The sequence below is a fragment of the Enoplosus armatus genome, chromosome 19 (assembly GCF_043641665.1).
Source record: "Enoplosus armatus isolate fEnoArm2 chromosome 19, fEnoArm2.hap1, whole genome shotgun sequence".
NCBI lineage: Eukaryota > Metazoa > Chordata > Actinopteri > Centrarchiformes > Enoplosidae > Enoplosus > Enoplosus armatus.
The window spans coordinates 13,153,954-13,168,140 of record NC_092198.1 but is presented as its reverse complement, the minus strand read 5'-3'; the positions used below and the strand labels follow the sequence as shown (position 1 = coordinate 13,168,140).

General features: G+C 42.6%; 1 protein-coding gene across 1 annotated transcript in view; it reads right to left on the bottom strand.

Annotated features, from left to right (window-relative positions):
• The window catches only part of wasf1 (WASP family member 1), a 28,751-nt gene extending 15,007 nt beyond the window's left edge, over window positions 1-13,744 (bottom strand). Inside the window, exons 1-3 of the mRNA XM_070925803.1 lie at window positions 13,612-13,744; window positions 11,459-11,593; window positions 2,766-2,919 (exon numbers count right to left, since the gene is read on the bottom strand). Coding sequence (XP_070781904.1) covers window positions 2,766-2,919; window positions 11,459-11,593; window positions 13,612-13,744 — 422 coding nt within the window. The remainder of the gene's footprint in view (window positions 1-2,765; window positions 2,920-11,458; window positions 11,594-13,611) is intronic.
• Window positions 13,745-14,187: the final 443 nt, after the last annotated feature.

Genomic DNA, 14,187 nt, shown 5'->3' with positions numbered 1-14,187 from the left:
ATGCTAGAGCTGCAACTATTTTGACAGTCAAATAATTGTTTTAGTCTTGTTTAATTCCAATCATTTGTTGTCTCAGATTCTCAGATGTGAATATTCTTTGTCATAGAAGATAATAAACAAAATATTTGAATATAATTTTGGAATGTTAGTCGAACAAGTGTTTTCAGGAAAACAGGCATTTTACACTATTTTCTGACATTTTATGGACAAAATGGTTAATTAATCAAGAAAATAATCGAATTCAGACAACCTCAAAAAATGGACAGTGAGGGAAATGTTTGATAATAATCGTTTTTCTTTTCTTGTTTCCTGTCCTTGCCTCCGCAGACTCACTTCACTCACATTACAGAAGCCTTTGTGGTTGGTGGTCACAGGGGGTTAACAGTATCATGATGACAGGGAGGGAAACGAAAAAAGACAAGGAAATTATCATACACAAGCTGTCTGGAAATGTCATTTCATATCAATATGGGGATGAGCCTTGTAAATTGCCTTGCTGATGACTTTCTCTCTCTTGGCGGATTCCATGTTGTGTTTCCGTGTATATTATGTATATTATTAACTGATTAGTTTGTGTAATGTGTGAAAAGGCAGTCAAAGACTGCAGCCATCTTCAATTACACCTTCAATTGTAAAGTTTAATTCAAAACACAATTTGTAGCAACATTCAGCCTCGCAAACTCCGCTCAATAGTTCTTCAAGCACTTGAAAACTAGAATCTAAATGACCCCTGTCCTTACCCTTTATATTCTGCAAAGCACAGATAAATTCAAACATGTAATGCAAATCAACTCAGTAATGCCATCTCATACAAAAACAAAAAAATAAAAAGGGTATTTCAGGTTTCCTTTGACACTAAAAAGGAATAAAAAAGAAATATCTGGTGTATCCTGACCATTCAGTGGTCCTAACTTGAACTTATGCGTAGCCGCCTTCACCCAGTGTCGGCCACTGTGCTCTGGGAGGCAATTACTTGATGATGACACCGATAGGGGCAAGAACACAGAACATGAAGAGGAAAAGCTTCAAAAAGGCAAGAGTGGAAAGTTTAATGATATGCAACACACAAAGGGAAGAAAATAGAATTCAACAGTGGGATAAGGCAAGGGTGGAGAGAGAGCCACTGTAGTGCGTGTGCACTGCGGGTAGTATCTGAGTGTTTGTGTAAATCATTATGCATGGTATTCGCTCTGTGTATATTTGAGGCGTGTGTTTGTGTGTGTGTGTTTGCTTGTGTGTATGAGAGAGAGATGGAAGGAGAGAGAGAGCACAGCAGCTGTGCTCAGGGTGGATCTGAGAAAATAACAGCCTGGGGAGGTGTCCCAGGGAGCCTCCTGGTGTTATGTGTGGAGAGGAGGGGAGGTGAGAGGAGAAGAGAGCAAAATGATCGAGGAGAAGAGAGTACAAAATGAAGAGAAGGAGGAGAGCAAAGGAAAGGAGAGAAGAACCAAATGAGGAGAGCATGAGGAGAGGAGAACGATATGAGGATAAGAGAGCAAAAGTACGTAAGGAAGGAAGGAAAGAAGTACAAATCCCATTCATTTTTCCCATAGACGATGTTACGTGACTCACAGTTCCAGCACGGCTATGGCTTGAATGGACATGAAAATCTCACTAACTAAATAAATAAATAAATACATTCAGTCACATTTGAACCTTTATTTATCCAGGGATGGTTTGCTGTGCTTGTATGTTCAGCTGGGAAACTGACTGTTAAGCTTACAACGTGCATGTTTTCATGTCTAATTCAACAATCACCATTAAACTTCTTTGTCTGAATAAAAACTGACAAGTAGACTTCAGCCAGCACAAAACAAGACATTTAGAGTAAGATTTGTAAATAACGTCAGCGAGGCAGAAACACACACCTTCCTTTCACTTGGTCTAGGCCATGTCAGGGCCCAGAGGTTAAAAAAACACCCACAGACAGATACAAATACCACAGCCAACACCTGCACCGGTTTCCCTACAGTGCATATACACGTGTCTATACACACACAAAATAAAAAGATTGTTTTTGGCATGTAACCTTCTCAAACTGTCTTGGTCAGGGTGGTATTATTGCACAGAGATGGGTCATGTAAGATGCTAGAGGAGAAAAATGGAGTGAGAGGGGGGAAAAAATAAGCGAGAAAGCAGGAGGGTGAGAAGGCCGAGAAATAAAAGGTAGGGAGTGCTGGCCAGCAGAGCTTTTTATAGATTATTCATCTTCAGATGACTCCCTCTATCATTCTGCTCGCTCGGCTCAACCTCAAGAGCAAAGGGAGATGCCTGGTGTAAAAGAGTCACAAGCCTGCCAATAATAATATACCAGCCAACCAAGGTGCACAAGCAAGTGTTTCAGTACATGCAAAATCAAAATTTGTATCCATTTGAGGTTACAGCAAGCTCAGGGTGTCTTTTCTATGTTCTTGGTGTGATGCATCACAAATAACAGCCACAGTTCAAGGTCGCTTTGCACAGTGGGATATAATCAGTCCCTCTTTATGTTTTCTCATTCTCCAGACTGAGGAGGATTAAGACCAACAAATATATGTAAAGGTCCATGTAGTTAGCGTCATGCTAGGCTCCAGTTGTCGGTAACATCAGGTTTTTCTTAAAGAATGGAACAGCTCCTCCATCATCTCTATTGAAGTGTCATCATTTCACATACAAAATGCGGTTGTTTTAAAAGGCACATTTTAGCTCAATTTGCTTTTTTTTTAAAACCATCAAACCCAGAAAAACACTTTTCATGAAGATAGTGAAATAGGCTGGATTCAGACCTGTAGGGCGTGAGGATGTTGAGGGGTGGCGGCTGCTCGCATGTCTGGAAGGTCTCCTGCAGCGGGATGGGCAGCGACTTGCGGTCAAACAGCTGCTGGTCCTGAATAGTGGAACTCCTGAAAGCCTTCCTCATGGTGATGTCCTGAAGAGACACTGCGGAAGGAATGGAAGCATGGAGAAGAAAGAAAAGAGAGAGGGGGGCTTATTAAATCAGGTTGTTTATTCAATACACATAAGTGTGTGAGAGACAGAAAATGACAAATTGATTTAAGACTTATGCTTGTAGCTCTTTGGCTGTACTTCCCCAACAATGTTCAGATAAACACACCAACACCAACCAACAGACTCTCTGTCTCTCTCATGTCTCCGATGAACACAATAATTATCATTTGGCTCCATCTCATCATTATTATCATCAAACTCAACATTGACATCATCACTCCGACAGTCACAATCAACATTACGGAGTACTAAACCTATAAGAAACCACTAATCATCCTCCCTTGGGCTAATGTCACACTGTTGTCCTAATTGGCTAATTTCAATTCCCCCTAAAGCAAAACCACACATGACGCCAAAGCTAAGCTGGGCTAGGCTAGGCTAGGCTAAAGTTGCCTGTCAGACAGAGGCTGTGGGAGTAATTGTCCTGCTTTCATACAGGAACAGCTGACATTTTCGGAGGGCAAAAGAATAACAGAGGAAAATCAATGCAGCACAGCTGAAGCCTTCTGTAAAACAGGTTGGAGAAATAGCTGAGGGGAAGAAGAAACACAACCACACTAATGCTATCCCTCAATCTGGTCAGGCCAAGAGAAAACGACAAGTCTTGGAAAGAAATCCAGAGCGTTGCAACCAGATCTGAATTATACATGAGGGAATGACAAATGGATACACTTTACTGCTGCCCCGGGGAAGACTGACAAAGTCATGTGGCATACAGAAAAAGTATTGTTACAGTTCTCTGTTTAGCCTTTCTACCACACACACACAACAAAATGACAGTAAGTAGATCTCTTTTAAGCCAAACAAATGGAACGACTGAGGTATCAAGACCGTCATTGAATGCTTGACTTAATCAAACAAAGTCATTTCACTATACAAAAGGACAAACTACCCCAATCCGATCTTCTACGTTGCAGCAGTACAGCTGGTTAATAACTTCCACAGACTCTCACTGTAGTAAAGGACCAGCCACCTAACCTGAGGCACTGAAGTATCGTTATTATCACTATTAGTGAGCCAGAGTTTGGTAAGTAACTCTCTGGGAGAGAGAAAGGAGGCCAGGGAATGCAAGAGGGAGATAATAAAACTGCACGGACACAACAGAGGCGGAGGTCATGGAAACGGGACAGACAGAGACAGAGAGGGGAGGCACTCACAGTAAAACAAAGGGCAGGAGATGACATAAAGGAAACATTCACAAGAAATACAGACAAGTAAATGGCGAGAAGAAGGGAATTGAGGAGTCGAGGAAGAGACAGATATAGAGACAATAAAACTAACATGGAAACATGCAAATAAAGAGGAAGGAGAGGTGCAGATGAGTGCAAGAGAGACAACAAAAACAGAGTCTTCTATGAGAAAAACAGAAAGGTATGAGCAAAGTATCTCATGAGAGACGTGCAGTAACCTGAGAGGAACCAGAGGGTGGTTAAATCCTCGAACACAACATGGGGGAGAAACTCTAGCAGCCATTTAAACAGCAACTTACACACACAGACAAACACATACTATGTACAGTACTTATAACTGAGGGCGGTCGCTCTGTCTTCTTGTGTCCTCCTGCCTCAAAGGTTGTGGTTTATCAAAATTAGCGTTCCATTTTCTATTTAATCCTGGGACTTACTGTTGTAGAGTTATAAATACTTGCTTAGTGTACTCCTCAATGACATTGACATATGCATTATTTACTAAAACAAGATATTTCATTGGAAAAAAGTACTGAGCTCTGGGGAGCATGGTGACACTGCTACGACAAAGTTTTACTCTTGCTTGTATCAGGGAGTGCAGCACAATAAAGATCAACGACGTAAGAGGTGACCAATGAGGGGCAAAAAATCAAAGCCATAGCCGCAGTGGCATGACAATTACTCTGCCCACGGTGATCACAGAGGAGAGAAATGCCAGGGATAAGTAGGAGTAATGGTGAGATCTAAGAAGTTGAAGATTTTTTCCAAGTTGAGAAGATTAGAGAGGGTGAGGGATAAAGATGTGGGAGATGTGAACATTAAAGTGATGCTTTTTTTTTTGGTGCTTTGGTGATCCCTGTAGGGCAATTCACTTTTTGCCATGACCCCTTCCCACAGAGAGGTCAGAGTGAAGGTCAGGAGAGTGCACCTGGAGCTGACACCAACACTCTTCTCACTGCTTGTAAATGTACAGAAAAGATCTACACAGTGGACTGCTGTAGACACATAACACCCTGCCGGGTCCAGAGGTTGCCACTGGCCGACCGGTGAGTCACAATTTGGTGTTGCTGAGTGCTGTATGTTATGCAGGAGCACTGTGTCCTGCTGCCCCAAAGCATTTAGGGAGAACAGAGGGGCTGTCAGATGCTGTGACAAGTACGCGCAAAAGCGACAAACAAGAGAGCGGCAGTGCAGAGTGTGTGTCAGGATGAATTTGATGCAGAGTGAGGTGGCTATAAACCTCTGCCAAGCAACACTGAGCACTGAGAGAGGCACACTGCACTAATCAATGTGGGCAGAAACACAGAAGGCACACACACACACACACACACACACACACACACACACACACACACACTGGATCAGTCAAACACACACGCAGATGATATCTTAACGTGATGTTCTACATCCTAATTACAAAATGTCACTTATTCAGCTGAACTACCAATTACACCCATTTAGTGAAGACATTCAGCTAATGAGAAAAATGTGAGTGTACGTGTTTGTGAGTGAATGAGTGAGTTAGTGAGTGGTTGTAAGTATGTGTGTGTGTGTGTGTGTGTGTGTGTGTGTGTGTGTGTGTGTGTGTGTGTGTGTGTGTGTGTGTGTGTGTGTGTGTGTGTCAGGTCGAGCAGCAGCAGGTGCAGCAGAAGCCTCTGATCTCAGCCTGTGAAGCTCCTTATCAGCAAGGGAGTGGTGGATAGTTTCTCTCTCTCTCTCCCTCTCTCATATCTTTCTCGAAGACAGATAGCATCTCGCTAAAACACCCTCAACCAAAGAGAGGTGAGGAACTTCTCACACACACACACACACACACACACACACACACACACACACACACACACACACACACACACACACCTTCTTCAGCTTCAGTAAGTTTCATGGATATTGTGTTTCCTCTCCCCTCACTTCTCATCCCCTCACTTATTGATCCTGTACATCCAGCATCAACATGCGTCTTGGGTGACCTGATCACACGTGAACAGTTGTAAGTACAGGTATGAATGCACCCACGGCTCATTGAGGATCGCTCAGACCACATTTGGAGGTGGTCTGGGCCACATATGGCCACAATCTTTTAGTAGTGTGTACGCGAATGTGTTACTACTCAACTTACGTCCTCTGCGCAAGCGGAAGTACATACTCATTAGTGCAAGATATATTACGAGTGCGTCAAACATTTTGGGCGATTTGGTTTGCCTATAACCCTCCAAGGAATAAACTCAGTCTGTATTGCTTTGATTCGCGCGCCAAGGTCTTTGCAAACTTCTCCTTCTTTTGATTTCCGGCCAGGCACGGGGCTTAGAGCTGTCCACCGGATCGGATCACCCAAGACGCATGTTAATGCCAGGTGTAAACTAGGCCACAGAGATGCAGTCCTACACACAACCAATGAAGATAAGAAAAGGCATAGGCCAAGCTGTTTTTAACATGCAGGCACGGCTCTCTCTTCTGCTGTACTTCAATGCAAATGTTGCCTTCCCGCATGCTTCCTCCTGCAGCCCTGAATCACTCTTTCCTCTCTCAGGCTCCATCTTTTTCCATCCTTCTCTTCTTTCTCTTGTGTATTGTTTTTTCTCTGTCTTTCATTGTGTCCTCTCCTGGAATCTATCTGAATGTTCTCCCTCTCCCTTGTTGTGCACAGTGTGAGAATAAACATTGTAATCCTGTGCTGTGAGTAAGACTGAATGTTAGAAAGTAAGAAAGACTTGAAATACATAAAGCACATGCCCTCCTCCTGCAATAAGTATGAGGCTGTTGTATTAGTGTATGCAATTGTGTTATAAGTTACTGTGTGCTAAGAAGTGAGTAGATTAACTGCATGCATCTCCTCATCTCTTTGGTTTTGACTTAAGAAGGTTTATCGCAGTGTTTCTAACATCTGCTTGCTGGTCATCACCCATCGTGGGTGGATAATATAACTTTCTGCTTCTGCATAATCGCTGGAGTCTGCACGACGTACATTTTGTCATACCAATGTCCCTGTGGTTGCCAAATAGTGAGACGAGCCAGAAAGATATATCTGATGTATATAAATAGGGGTATATGTAATTTCATATCATGATATCAATACACAGTGTGATATAGCCAATTTTCTATTACAGTAGAGAATAATTTATGGATAAATAACCAGACAGAAGTGCCTGCTTTTGTCAAATCCAACAAATGAAATACCTGACAAATCAGGGTACTTTATTATGTTGATACAAAATAGCATAAAAATCCAATATTACCATAAAAGGTTGTGTGAGAAAAAGAAAGCACTGAATCTCATTTGAACATACTTTTCTGCAGTGTCTGGGAATGTGTATACATCTGTAAACCTGATCATTTGAAATTCTAAATGCCTTTAAGCAAATGACTCATCTCACATCTCCAGACTACAGTCTTTCCAGTCACGGAGGAAAACATAGATACTAAATAACAAATAGGAGTTTTAGAGAAAATGAGAGACTTCAGCCCTTTTGTAGTTTTAGAAAATACCTATTATATATACCGTATGTAGAGGTACTGCTTTAGGTGTTTGTAAGTGTTTCAACAGTCATGCCAGTAAAGCTTATTTGAATAAACCTTAATAGATAGACAGGAGACAGATGGAGATGAATGGGAGAGAAGTAGAGTTTTGTACTAAGTGCTGGAGAAACCAGGAGTCAAGGAGGGTTAACAAGCAGTAGAAGACAAAAACAAAAACTTGAAGGAAAAGTAAATACTGAGAGATCAAAATATCACGTGAGAGACACACACACACAGAAGAAAGGAAAATTGGCAATAGAAGAAGAGGAAGAAGAAACCTCTCATGGAGTATGGAAACAGCGACACAGAAGGATTAATAGAAAAAGAGGGAAACAGTTAGAAACTAAGGAGTACATAAAGAAACTGTTAGGGTCCAGAGGGACTGGGGGTGGCTTTGTGGCCATCCATAATGGCTTGCAGCCAGTGCATTGATATAATGGTGCCATTAAATAGGGGATACAGGCCATTAGTTTGGCTGGCTAGAGTGATAGGGGAAAGAGAGCCTGACAGCACACAAATAGCATCTACGCAAGATGGAGGGAGAGCAGAGATCAATCAGACAGATGGGAGAGGGCTGGGGAGGACAACAAAGACAGTGAAGGTGTGTGTGTGTCTGTATGGGGGGGGGGGTGAAGGCCTAAAGGGCAAAGCGAGGGACGATACTCTTTAAAGGCTTGAGGATACATAGGTGTGGGCAAGGTGTGTGCGTGCTTTCATGCGTGTTTATCAGGTCAAAAGTGCATAAATTCATGTGATAAGGCACTTTTGACCTCAGCCACTGCACCATCAGTGACACTGCATACATCACTCTGACCATCTCTCCATCTCACATCTCCCCATCTCACATCTCCACGACCTTCAGCTAAACATCTTTCATGCCGTCCACCATCTTACACTTTGTGTCCGTATGCTCTGGACTGATATATATGTAAGCTGCACAGTGCTTGTCTGATGATAAGGAGGCGCAGTTTACAGAGATTCCAAGATTGTGACCAATCTTTATACCCAATACTGAAGTCACAACTGCTATTCATCACCTCACAGTCTGTCTGAACTGCGAAGGGAGGCTTAAACTTAGAAAACCCTGTGCAGCTGTCATATTAGGAGAAAGGCAAGTGTAAACTGTGGAATACAAACTGCATTATTTGGAAATACAGTAATCGTTGACTAAAAGTTAATTATGTATAGTGTTGGAAATCTCAGCTGTGTTTTTGAGGTTTGGCATATACTGTCAAGTGTTTTTTGACAATTCTCATCTTGGTTCACTGTTTTATTTAAGTCCATGTTGAAGGACAAGTTACATAAAATTAATCATCAAGAAAATTAAGAAAATTAAACCCTATACTGTATTAATTATTTTTATTTTGGAAATCACAATCACAACACATTTTTACATAAAACTAAATTTTAAATTCATGTTACAACAAAGAATGTGAGGTTTAAACATGGGTTTGAATATTTCAGCAAATATGAACAATAATATAAAAATAATGCTTCCAGGACATTTTGTTTTGATCTACATTTTAGTAGTTGGATAGAGTGGAATCTGTTGGTCTCAGGTCATTAAGGCTTTTAAAGAACTTCAAAGAAGCTAGCGAGCGGTTTTGTGAATAGTATCTGCAAAATACTCGTGTGCCCCACTCTCCTCCATCCTACCCGACCCCCGTCCTCCTATCTTTATCCCTCTACAGTCCTGATTTATGGCTCCATCCCTGCCTGCACTCGTTCCCCTCTCCTTCACTCCTCCTCTCATGCCAACCACAGACCCACACTGACAATTACAAGGCAAGTCATATGCTTGTGCTAAAAGCATACACTTTAAACTGTGTACAGCAGTGCACGTTTGAGAGAGTGAGGGTAAGAAAGGAGTGTGGGGGTGGGGATGAACGGTGGCATTTACGGGAAACAAACCCCTTGCTTAACCCCTCCCACAACTGTCCATCTTTCTGTCACATGCATCTGACTTCTCCCCTTGAAGTTTTGGCAGTCGACACACACTACTACACTACCTAGTCATTTGATTTTACATGAATATGAACATGAACATATGAATAGTAGTGAATAGTAGTCAGGAAAGGGAAGTAGAGACAACTTCATTTGGTTATACATGAGTGTGGAGGAGTTGAACTGAGTGGGGAATCTCTGTAACCTGCAGAGGAGGCCATTTCAACCTGGCCCAGAAAATTCTGCGGTACAATCCTTTTACACTCCACTGCTTTTGCTGCAGTGCCCTGTATTACGCACCCATCCCTCTATCCTTCCATCTTTCTTACTCTCCTCCTCCCCTCCGACCCCCCACCACCACTCACTTAAACTGCAACTGAGCTGATCCTTATCCACTGTCTCTCAAGCTAATACTTCGGGCTAAAGGGGGGGAAGTCGGGCTTATTTATGAAGGGAGATAAAGCCCAGGACCACATGCACAGATGCAGCAGACACAAGCGCACACAGACTCACTCACAATCTGTGTCCGAACACAGAAACATCACATGAATATGAACAAGTAGCCTTATGCCAGAACGGTACAAAGATCGGCTTTGTTGTTACTTTGGTATTTCCCCAAGTAAATCTGTAGATGTCTATCTAATAAGATAAATGTTAATATCTAATCCTCTGCAGGGTAAGATAGTGAGCCTTGTGTGCGTGAGAGGAAGAGTACGTCAGTGTGTGTGTGTGTGTGTGTTTGCCCTTCAACCTCTCAAGGATAATATGGACTCACTTACCAGCTGAGGCATCCTGCACAACAGACCTCCACAATTAGATCACACACACACACACACACATACACACACAATTATTCAATTAGCATGGATGCAGTATGTGGAAAGGGTGAGGAGAAAGGGTGGTGAGAGGAGGAAGAAGAAGCAGGGAATGGTGCGAGAATGACAGGTGGAGGAAGAAGACAGGTAATATGAAAAAAGGCTGCAAAGCAATTCAAAAAGAAGGGAAACCTCTGAAGGGGGAAGAGAAAGAAATGGAGGATAGAACCAAAAGGAAGATTAGGTTGAACACTCTAATCTGGACCTGGAAGAGTCTGAGACTGTGTTTAAAACACAAACCCATGATTCTGCAAAAACGAAGAAACAATTCAATGCCTTGTAAAGAGGTACCAAAGCCTGTGCCTGCATTTACAGAAAAGCCATAAGCAGCTAGTACAGCCCAGTGAGCATTTTACTGACTCTGTGTCAGTGACAAGGAAGCAGTTAGAGTAGCATTGTGCAAAGCCGTAAACACACTGCTGGCCCACGGGAAATCGATACGGCGCCTTGGAGCATGGTATTACACCGCTGTGATTCTCTCGCTTTTTACTTTGCACCCACTGCACTCTCCTCTAGCTACGCTATCCTGTCATCCCGCCTCCCCTCTCTCAGGATAACCTGGCTTACCTGACAGTCCTGCCGATTATCGCATTCCTTTTTGTTGTTGCTCGCCACAGATATAGCCTGACCACAGATCCAATTTCTCCTCACAAAGACACAGCCTTTAGTGGATAAATGAGCATCCAGCCAAAGTGAAAGTCTGGCTGAATGTTTCTAATAGAGGGTTTGTACTATTGGGTTGTGAAATATGACACTGTTTCATAGTTGCCTGTTCCCTTAATAATAGCCATTATTATTAAAGGGGGGTGATACACACACACTCAAAGGCAATTGCACATCCAATTTGGTGCAGTAACAGATACACAGATTAAACTAAAGAGGTGACTGAATTAAAGAAAGAGGGAGAGTGAATGAGTAAATGTGTGTGTGTGTGGTTACAGTACTCACATTCCTCTTCTTTGGGGTCCAGCTGTGTGACACTGATGGAGAGGCGGTCCACACGCTCCTGCAGGGAGTTGACCCGGAAAGAGAAGGAGTGGGCCTCATTGAACAGCTCTCCAAACAGGTCTTCTGCATATTTACCTGCACACACACACACAGAGAGGCAAACACAGGTATAGAATAAGTTTTTTACACTTATGAAGAAGTACTCAACAAAAATCACCAATCAAGTGTTAAAATGGAAAGTGTGGAAAGTATGATTAAATATATGTATTTCAAAGTCATTAAGAATTATATGTGCAGCAATAATGATAAAAACACTGTATTCATTCAATTTATTCAAAGTGTCATTTCTCTTTGGTAGAACATTTTCACTTTAACGTGGCTGTTAGTTCTGTTTTACATCAACGGCCTCTGGGGACTGACTACAACACTTACGTCATTTTGTTTTAAAAAATTGAACTTCTTCTCTCAGATGCAATCACAGCAAGGTGCTGTTCTTCCTTTGTGTGAAGCATCACAGTTTTACAGAAGTGCAATTACTGATACTGAGTTGGAGAAACGCTGTGTCAGTGGTGACTGGAATCCGTAGGGAAGCTAACGTTGGAGGCTGACTGCTCTGATGGAGATGTGAGTGCAGAGATGTTTTACCAAAGACAGCTGTGTGAGTTCGAAAAACAGGAAAGATTAAACTGAAAAGGAAAACTGTTACTTTTGCTTCAACAGTAACACATTTCATTTTGTCCTACTTCAATGTGTAAACTGCTGTGGGGCTAAATGTAGACAATGACTTCCATTATCGGCCACCATTTCCTTCATGCTTCTTAGCCTCTATAAATCTGAGTTGATTCATGTCATAGCACGAGTCATGACCATATGGAGCAGTATGCACTGTGTTTTCTTACCCCTCCCAGCACGAAGCTTTACATTAGAACAATGCCAACCAAAACATACTCCAAATTAAGTGATTAACAATGGAGCATATTTAAAGATTAATTTTGTCAAGAATACCATGTAAAACCTACATAAATGCTTTTTACTGTGGATTTTAGAAATCTGTAAACTGCAAATCTTTTAAATCAGTCATTAGTTCATTTGCATGATTTGTCACAATACCAAAAGAACTATTACTATTATTTGCAGTATCTTTAATCATTTACTATTTTATACATTTTTTATCCAAATATCTTCTGCCGCAGTAATGAGGGCCTGAGTTCAGCAGATCAATCGTTATAAATTGGGGAAATAATATAGTAAAAAGTTTTAGGGCTGCCCCCTAAAAGTCAATGATTCGAGTCATCAATCGAGAAGCCTCCAGAGTCGACTTGCATTATGGCAGTCAAATCACTCCACTTCTTTTTTGGCTGCTTATTGAACTCAGAGCAATGCGGGAGAAATAGCATGGGAGGCTGCGAACTTTAGTCCAAACCGAGTCCTTTCTGAAATGGCCTAACCACAAAACTGTGACGGAAGTAGGGAAGGGTAATGGAAACGGAGGGCAGCGCGACGTCAACAGCACGAGGCAGGGCAGCGTGACTCGTGTCTGTTGGCTGCTCCTGACGCTCTCAGCACCGGCTAAACTGCTTTTGATCCCAACGCGGGTACAACCTCCTCTACTGCCGCCCAGTGTGGCTGACTCTTCAACTGACAGCGCTGTCAGAAGCCCCGGAGGGAGAGATGCTACGTGGTGCGTTAGGATTTCATAACTGAACTATGACTAGGATGCACATTTCTACTTTCACTGACAGTGTGGAAATCTGAAGCATTAAAACGTGGGTCTCACAGGTAGATATAGGAGTGAGCCTACACTAGTCCCGACTTTGAGTCAACTCTGGAAATCCTGATCCGGGACAGTCCTACACAGTTTCCTCACAAACTTACTCTGCAAGACTGAATGTTAAGGATCATCAGATTTGTCAGGTAGTTCTGAATACCCTAATGTTCCGATGCAATGTATTTAACATTTCCAGGAAATAAGCAGAAAAGAATGAAAACTGAGAAGTAGGCATTAGCTGACTCTAATAGCTGAATGGACAGCTAATCGACTTACAGGGAGGAGAGGTGTGTATGAACAGTATGTGGGCTGTGTGCGTCCAATAACTGTATGACAGAATATGTGTGTATGTGTGTGTGTGTGTGTGTGTCCTTGTGCTACTGACTGAGGCTGCTGAGCTGGCGTATGACGTTGGCCAAGGAGATGTTAGTCACACATTCCAGCTCATTCTTGATGTTCCTTGGCAGCACCGTGTGGCACAGGTGCCTGGGCTCGATGGTGCGCTTCACCAGCGGCATCCTTCTGCTGCGACACCACTACCTACAGGGGTCAGATGGAGGGGGACAGGACATGTGGGGGGGGGGGGGAGGGTATAGAAGAGAAAACCGCATTAGCATGAACACAAAACTGTGTTAGCAGCTGTTATTACAACAGAGCAATAGGAGAAAAAACATTAGCATGGTAGAGAGCGAGACGACAGAGCGTTCAGTAAAATTCAACAGAATAGCAGGGAAGTGATGTTTTGACATTGCTAACAGCCATGTTGCCTCATCTGTTTCACTGACTTAGCACTGTCTTGTCCTTATTCATCATGCATAGCCAGGCTAACAAACCTCAGCACTTTGTCTGCCCACTCAGCCATGCTAATGGCATTAAGGCTGCAGTGTTGGGCTGCTTAGGCCGAATTCTCCTCCATTCAAACCAACACCAAAAAGACAGAATACACAGAGGCTGCAATGAT